Raw genomic sequence first — 9,130 nt, 5'->3', positions numbered from 1 at the left:
TAAATCAATATATGCCTATTGCGATTTTTTTTTTTTTTTTCACAAAAACGTATCTGAATACATATTGGCCTAAATTTATGAAGAAATTTGATTTTTTTACATTTTTTATTGGATATGTTTTATATCAGAAAGTAAAAAATATAATATTTTTTTTTTCTTTTCAAAATTTTCGCTCTTTTTTTGTTTATAGCACAAAAAATAAAAACCGCAAAGGTGATCAAATACCACCAAAAAAAAGCTCTATTTGTGGGAAAAAAGGACATACATTTTATTTGTTAGTTAAAGTGACAGTGCCCTATCGCAAAAAATGGCCTGGTCTTGAAGGGGGATAAATGTTCTGAAGACCAACTGGTTAAGTAGAATAAATTTTTTTCCCAAGTTTTCAAAAATGAAATATCTTTGTTACATCACTATTGTATGCTATTTTCATATTTTCTCATTATTTTCTGTTCTTCCGTTTAGATGACCTGTGTTATAAATAAATGGTTCCATAGATGATGACATGGCTGCCCAAGAATTCACAGTAAGTTTTTTATATTTTTTACTTGGCGCTTTAAACCCTTAATTGCCAGTCAGCTTTAGCTGGCCATAGATGAATCAAATCTCAGCCGGTTCAGCAGGGACCGGCCAAGATTAAATCCATCTATGGATGAGCTGGTTGTACTGAAGTCGATATATCGATCAGCTTCAGTACAACCACCCTGTTGGCTATAGCTCCTGGCAGTGATCATTGTGTCCTGCCAACAGGGAAGGCTTGCTACCGGCAGAACACAATAGTGCTGCGGGAAAGATTCCCTTATCAACTCTGTGTTAATGAAGGAATCAAGCAATTCTTCTCTTTCCACCTGTGAAAATTGCATAATCCATGGACTGCTTTAGCTCTGCATCTACAAAGAGCTACACTAGGTATTTATAACTCTCTAAAGGAAACTTGTGCTTTGCAAATAGGGGATTTCCTCTCATTTCCTGTTTTTGATATGGGACAGGAAGTGAAGGGAAATCTCCCCTAAGGGACAGAGATGTAAAAAAAAAAAACTGAAGGGTAAAATAACCTCACTTACAAAATGAAAAATGTTTTGCCTTTAGCTCTTCTTTAATGCACTGTGCACAGACACCTTTAGCCAACCAATGAAAAAAACAGTTTATGCCTCCTAACAAAAAACACTTTGGTCACAAAGGGCATAAAATCTCTCTGATCGTGAAAGCATACTAAACTTAATGTTTGGAATAATAATTGACCCTTTTCTTTCCCCAGGTTTTATATACTCATCAGAAGACAAAAAAGGCTAAAGTCTGGCAAGATGGTGTTTTGAAGATTTTAACAGGGGGAAATCAGGTGATTCAATTTATTAACAGTAAAACTTAGCCAGACAAAATCCAAGGAACCCAAACCTTTTCTGTTCTATTCTTGCCAATAGAAACTTGTTTTATGCCCCTTTCACACTGGCGAAGCCTGCCTGCTCAGCAGGGAAGCTTTCTGCTGATCTCCGCTGAGCAGGCGGATGGCAGGTCCGCGTCTGTTCTGCTGATGCAGAGCAGACACGGACACAGCCCGCTTTCCTCTATGGGTTGTTAGATGGACATGGCCCACCTGTTTGTTTTTTATTCGACTTTCCTTTCAATCCGCCAGATGGATGGGGAACAGATCCCCACCTGTCTCTTTTTAGCAGACAGGATCGAATCAGATGTTGGCGGGTATCAACGGACACATGTCTGTTTACATCCACCAGTCTATAGAGAGCAATGGATGGTCCAATTGGGTCCCGTGAAAAACTGAAAGGGGCCTTACGGTTATTTTGAGACTCATGATATTTCCCTGACTAGCTTTGGAGTTCTGCATAAAAGCCAGCTTCAGCCAAAATCTTTTTTTAGTTTTGGATTGAGTAGAGAAAGGTTAGATCCTGTGTGTGTGTATCATGCTTTTTATGCAGCTCTATAGGCAATGGGGAGATTTAGCTTCACTTTGGTTATTTAAGCAAGAAGGGTGCAATATTTCCCCAACAGCTGTGCAGACAGCAATATAGTATTTTTAAAAATGAAGTGGGGAATGCTAAGAACCTCTGTCATGCTATTATTGTCATCTGTATCCTTGTTGAGAAAATCTCCTCATTTTGTGGTTACCGGGGCAGGAAGTGAAGATGAAATCTCCCTACAAGTATACAAAAACAACCTTGCCTCACTATAACCAAAACCAAGACATTTGTTTTGCCTGGATTTGGGCTTTAAAGTGAAACTGCAATCTAGTTCTAAATCTCCCTGCTTAAGTACTGTATCTACAATGCAAGAATTTTAGCATATTTTATTTCAGATTACTTCCCTCTTTTGAAATTGAGAGGTTAAGTCAGCATATCTGACAATTTTTTTCAGGGCGATCGCTGCGTAGAACTATGCTCCATCGCAAAGTTTTATAGTAAACAAATGTGTTTATCACAAAGTTTTCACCTCTGAGCTCTATGTTCTCCTTACATATTGATAAGTCTTATGCTTCTCTCCTTGGATGGTGGTGGCATCTTAAAACATGGAGAAAAAATTTCTTCTAAAACCAGATCTTGGTCCACAAATTACATGCCATGGGAATTGTCAGGATGACGGTTACTCCTCAGAAATCCTTTCCAACTCCTAGTTTATGTGACAAAGTCTGCTTTTTAAAGTATACATGAAGATTAACTTAAGACTGTTATTTCACTAGAAAATGCCACTGTTAATACACATCCTAAAGCGGAAATGAGTCCACTTTATTTATTTCCCCTCTAACAATGAGACATCTGTGAGCTCTCTCACTGTCCCTGACATCTGTGCCTAGTCTACTTTTGGGTTTGGCATCAATGGCCAGCCCGCATGCTGTACCTTCCAGTCATGTGCATGGGAGTTTATTCATCCAGGAACCAAGGCATGCCAAGACTAGATTTAGCTGCACATCTGTGGCTTGGTGTACATTTAGGCAGACTGGAATGTAGAATAGATGCTTTTATTGCATTAGAGGCATAGGGAGCCTGTTCTGTAATTGAAAAGAAAATTTTGGGGAAAAGTGGAATTCAAGCAAGAATTTAAAATTCTCATTTGCCAATGATAATGCTAACACACACCTTCCTTTAGGTTTTATGGAATCCCGAAGTTGCAGTTATACTTGTAGCACCTCCTTTTGGTCAGATCTGGTGTTGAAAATTAACCACATAGATATTGTGGTTCAGATAAACAGAACACTTTTTTTTTATTCTGTCTGCTATACTAATTATTTCTGTTTTGGTCTTTATGTATAGGCTTCTTTATTCAACGATAAGGGTCTGCGTTTGGACAGTGTATTCATTAAAACTGGCAAGGTGGGTTTAAAAAAAACAAAAAACATTTAAGTAAGTTAATTTAAAATCTTTATTACCACTTCAGCCCCGGAAGGTTTTACCCCTTTAATGACCAGGCCATTTTTTGTGATACGGAACTGCGTTGATTTAACTGACAATTACACGGTCGTGCAACGCTGTACCCAAATAAAATTGATGTCCTTTTTTTCCCTACAAAAAGAGTTTTCTTTTGATGGTATTTTATCACCTCTGCTGTATTTATTTTTTTGCGCTATAAACAAAAAAAGACTTACAATTTCGAAAAAAACAAAACAATATATTTTGCTTTATGCTATAAAACACATCCAATAAAAAATCTAAATTCTTGATCATTTTAGACCAATTTGTATTCTGCTACATATTTTTGTTAAAAAAAATCTCGAAAAGCGTAAATTAATTGGTTTGCGCAAAAGTTATAGCGTTTTCAAACTATAGGATAGATTTTTGGACTTTTTTTTTTTTTATTGTTTTTATTACTAATGGCGGCGATCAGCAATTGCTAGCGGGACATTGCGGCGGACAAAGCTAACACTAACTTTGGAGACCAGTGACACCAATACAGTGATCAGTACTAAATAATATGCACTGTTACTATATAAATGACACTGGTAGGGAAGGGGTTAACATTAGGGGTGCTCAAGGGGTTAAGTGTGCTCCTAGGGAATGCTTGCTAACTGTAGGGGGACTGGACTGACTGCAGGAAGAGAGAGATCTGTGTTCCTGATTAGTAGAAACAAAAGATCTCTACCTTCCTGTCTGATAGAACAGCCGTCTGCCTTGTTTACATAGGCAGACGGCTGTTCTGTCATTCTCCTTTATAATCGTGGGTGGCTCCCGCTGTGTCTAATCGCCCCCTAGAGCCCTAAAACAAAATCACGTATATGTACGTGATTTTGCACTTAGGAGCCGCCCTGCCGCAGTATATGTACGTGGAGCCGTCCTTAAGTGGTTAAAACAGTTTTTCTTATTTATACATGATAAATGTATATCATATGTACGTTATCTTGGAAACGAATGACGTAAACCTCTAAAAGAAAAGTGAACAAGCATGTTATCAGCTTTCTCTAAGGGTTAGATGTTTACACATAAACCACAAATATAGAATAAGAACAATATTTCTTCCTGCCAATGAAAAGTATAATCTGCACTCACCCATATTTATTAAATGTAGGCTTTTGTTCACATCTGTGAGAGCTTCAGGAGCAAAGCTACCTTGTTTTTATATGATGGTATTGGGTGCTGTTTTTAGGTTTCATAACTATATTGGGGAGTTTTTTTTCCATTCTTTGTTTGCATGTGAATAAATATATAGCATTTTCAGATAGCTGGAAGTGTGTCTCTTTGTTAATTTTATTAGTTTGGAATGAGCATTCATCTTGAGGCTTTGCATGAATGCATTTCAGGCTTTTCAATATTGATTTCTTATACTGGTTACATGTAGTGATAAAACTGTAATATTACTACAGCTGAACACAACTCTGTAATTTGTATATTTACTTTGTGCTTCGATATACCATTTGTTCACCTTCATCAGTGAAATGGTGGTTGTGATTATTAATTGGGACTTCACTAAGGGAAATGTATGGTCAAAACCAATTATTACATTTTAAGTAGACTTTATCTGCATACATTTATTATGCGTTTTCTTCTTTTATAGGTAACTATTGGCGATGATCTGGAAAGTGATCGCTATCTGATCACCATTGAAGCAGATGGTGCAAGCACTAATACTTCTGAGAGCAACACTGAGCGTAACGATGTACCCATGTTCAACAGATATGGTCTAAAGTCTGCTGGCCTGCGTCCTCCAGCTGCTTTAAAGAGGAAATTTACAGTAAGGGAATTTAGCAGTACAGTATAATTACTATCTCTGCATTATCTTAATCTCAGAATTTTTCATTACAGTTTGGCACCCAGTTATCACTTTTCATATAGCACTTTGCGAATCCTGTTTACTATGAAAGTTAAGACATTCTGTGGTCATTGACAGAGCACTTTCTACTGACCTCCGACATTGAAATTACGATACACATTAACCAAAACTCTACAGGGATTAAAAAATCTGATTGTTTTAAATAATCAAGAGCTCAAATGTTCTCCTTCATGTTTTAATGTTACACCATATAGTTTTGACGCTTTTATTTAAATGAAAAATGAAACCTGAAGAATCCGACAGGCTGGTTGTACCCAAGCTAATTGATCGATCAACTTGGGTACAATCAGCCTGCTCATACGTGATTTGAATCTCGGCCGGTTCAGCAGCGACTCGAAATGTCTGTGGCCAACTTTAACAAGACTTGATGATGAGTTACACTGAAGGTGGTTTATTTTTCTTTTCTTTTGACCAAAACTGATCCAACTTGTAAAAGACTGAATTCTTTGTAGCCACTTTATTTCTACCTAATGCAAGGAGCTTTTCATAAAATAATATATGATTTTACAGCGTATTTTCTTATTGGAGTGGTTTGATGGTACAGAATCAGTTTTTCATTTTTCAAGTAAGAGCTCACGAAAGTCAATAATGGATAGGAGTAAAAACAAGGGGGCAATATATGGCTTGTCATGTTTTACATGTTAGATACATTATTTTTCAGGGTTTTCAGTGTCCCCGTGAAGTAACCAAGAAGCCGTGTCCAGAGGTGGAGGAGTCAGGGAGGACATCTCCGCTAGTACAAGGATGTACATCTCCATCTTCACAGCTCTTTACTACATCACCTCTCTTTGCTGCTTCATTCACCAAGAAGGCTGACACAGTGGGAGCAGTACAGTGGCAAAACCCATACCATCCAGATGACAATTCCTATACATTTGAAAAGCAGAGCAGTGTAACCTGTGGAAACACACAAGTTAATGGCAATACACCCACCAGTCATTTTTCAAGTATTAAAAACCAGGGATCTAAAAGAGAAAATAATTCTGCTATAAATGTAATAGAAGATGAAAACAGAACTAAGCAAAGTTTACGAAGCACAGCACAAATTTTGGCTCTGTTAAAGTCACAACCAAGTAATGAAGGGACATTAACTAACTTAGTAGATCAACCTATTGATCAAGCACCAGTGAAACCGGACAAAGACCTTCTAGGATCTGCATTTGCAGGCAGTCCTCTTCTAAAAAGTGAAAACGTTTGTCAGGAACCATCAAAAGTAAAACCTAATCCTGTAAAGAGTCGATGGGATATTTACTTAGATCAGCCCTCAGCCTCCAGCACTGATTATGGTGATGACAATGATACATTCATGCTATCAGAAAGTCTAGATGAGCTGCCTAACAAAAACCATGTAAATTGCTTTCAAAGTGATAAAAAAAAACAGGAGGAAGGGGAAAATAGACAGACTTCAGAAGCTGAAAAATCACATATGAATGGTCACAAATTAAATGATTTAGAACATGTAGGTAGGCCATCAAACAAAAACCTTTATAACGTGAACAAGTACTGTGAAAACAATTCACATCAGTTGGCTCCAAGTCAAGTAGAGTCTCCTACCCCAGTGCTGTGTTTTTCCTCTAATAACCCAGCTAAATTAGAACTGGATGATGGGGGCTTAGAGGATGAAAATATAACATCTTTTACAGAAGTTTCATTTAACCTAATGGACAGTTTTGATTTCACTGAATTGGATGACAGGGATTCAAATGTGAACCCTCCCCTTTCACAAAACAGCTTATGTTCAGCAGAAGAAACCATGGGTAAGCATCAAGAAAATATTTTAGAGGTGAAAGTTCAGGAAAACTATTCAGAGAGCAAATCATTATTTAAACCTGATACTGTCAAATCTGTATTAGCTGAAAATGGCAAAAAAGAGATTAATTCCACAACCTGCATTCTGCCTATAGCCGCTGACATCTCTGGCAGCATAGCAAAAAGTAACACCGATGAACTTGCTGCTTCCATTGAACTGGTTGAAAGTGATGTTTGTGATCATTACAAAGAGGAAATTAGAAATGGAGGAAAAAAGATTTTGGCATTGTGTGAGTCTAGAAGCATGTCTGTGGCTTTCCATCATAAGGAAGGCATTCCTTGTGATCAGTTTGCATTAAAACCAGCTGATGCTTTACAACAGGAAGGATTATCAATTGATGATGACACTCTCTTCAAAAGCACTAGTGGCAGTTCTTTAACACAGGATTCCCCTAAGGAGGTTCAGTATAACGAAGAGGACTCACCTGGGCTTCCACACTCTGGAAGCAGCATTTCTGTTTTAAAAACTCTAACTAAACCTTGCAGTGCTCTTGAAAGCCTGAATGCCTTAAAGCTGAAATCTTTTTCTACCCCAGAGAAACAGGACAGTGAATCAGGAACATGTCTGCAGAGTGGAACACAAGAAGGTTAGATCTAAATTTATCGTTGCAAATAAAAAAACAAATCTGCTCTGTTACAAACTTCAGTGATGTGTCCTTGGTCTCTAAATTGTCTGTGTTTTTACTTTATTAGCACGTGGTAAGAATCTAGTATAATGGCTGAAGTGCATTTTTATTGTAGGAACTAAGATTTTTATATTTTTTTTCTACAAAGAGCACTTTGGGTTGTCTGTTTTACCAATTAAGGCCCCTTTCACACTTATGCGACCTAAAAGTCAAGCGATTTTACCGCAAATTTTTTGCCCCGATTTTGACTGGACTTGAAGCAATGCCTATGTGTATGGACCTCAAAATGCATTAAAATCGGCCCAAAGTAGTGCAGGGACTACTTGCGTCATACCGATATGTACAGTACTCATTGGAAATCATGGACTATGACTTGTCATGCGACTTTGCAGTCCCAAAGCTCAGGACAAGTCGCACAAGTGTAAAAAGGGCCTAAAGTGGGACCTCAGCCACAAATATTTTTATAAAATCATAGAAGGGGAAAAAAAAAACGTTACCTCCTTTTGAAGTTTAATGCCCAGCTAAACATAGTGCAGCACAATAAACATTTTATATGAAAGGATAGTCCTTATTATAAGCCAGAAGTCCCTGAACAGTCCATATGGTGCAGGAAACTTGGAAAAACAATAGCATCCCCTCCACCTGTGATTACACCGTGCTCACCCGAAATGGAAAAAATCAGCGCTTTCCCTGAAAGGGTTAACATCAAGGCAGATTCCTTGCATCCACGGCTTACACAGGGGACTGGTCAGCTGGTCAAATCCAGACAATATCCGCTCACCAATAAGCATACCATGCAATAAAAAGACTGATCTAAGTGCTCTCTGTTAAAAACTTTTATTCAAACCATAAATAAAAGAACCGCACTTGCATAAATATAAGCAGTAAAAGTGTGTCTCAGATGCAGGGAGACACAGTGCTGCTGCAATGAACGCAGCTCCTGAGCACAACTGATCCGAGGATGGTGGCTGTTGACGAACGGCTCCACCTCCCATGCGCGTATCGTCCTAATGAGGGACTTCATCAGCTACCCCCGCCGATGAAGTCCCTTATTAGGACGATACACGTACGGAAGGTGGAGGCGCTCGTCACCCGCCGCCATCCTCGGATCAGTTGTGCTCAGGAGCTGCATTCATTGCAGCAGCACTGTGTCTCCCTACATTTGAGACACACTTTTACTGCTTATATTTATGTAAGTGCGGTTCTTTTATTTATGGTTTGAATAAAAGTTTTTTAAAGAGAGCACTTCGATCAGTCTTTTTATTGCATGGTATGCTTATTGGTGAGCTGATATTGTCTGGATTTGACCAGTCCTCTGTGTAAGCCGTGGATGCAAGGAATCTGCCTAGATGTTAACCCTTTCAGGGAAAGCGCTGATTTTTCCATTTCGGGTGAGCACAGTGTAATCACAGGTGGAGGGGATC

At 38.3% G+C, this 9,130-nt stretch overlaps 1 protein-coding gene across 1 annotated transcript in view; it reads left to right on the top strand.

The window, feature by feature from the left end:
* Positions 1-480: 480 nt before the first annotated feature.
* Positions 481-9,130, top strand: part of ZGRF1 (zinc finger GRF-type containing 1) — a 212,633-nt gene continuing 203,983 nt past the window's right edge. The window contains exons 1-5 of the mRNA XM_082254282.1: positions 481-523; positions 1,256-1,336; positions 3,261-3,320; positions 4,996-5,172; positions 5,933-7,667. Coding sequence (XP_082110408.1) covers positions 503-523; positions 1,256-1,336; positions 3,261-3,320; positions 4,996-5,172; positions 5,933-7,667 — 2,074 coding nt within the window. The 5' untranslated portion in view covers positions 481-502. The remainder of the gene's footprint in view (positions 524-1,255; positions 1,337-3,260; positions 3,321-4,995; positions 5,173-5,932; positions 7,668-9,130) is intronic.

Source organism: Pelophylax lessonae (genome assembly GCF_965119305.1).
Source record: "Pelophylax lessonae genome assembly, chromosome: 1".
In the NCBI taxonomy this organism is placed as follows: domain Eukaryota; kingdom Metazoa; phylum Chordata; class Amphibia; order Anura; family Ranidae; genus Pelophylax; species Pelophylax lessonae.
This window is presented reverse-complemented; position numbering and strand designations above follow the sequence as displayed.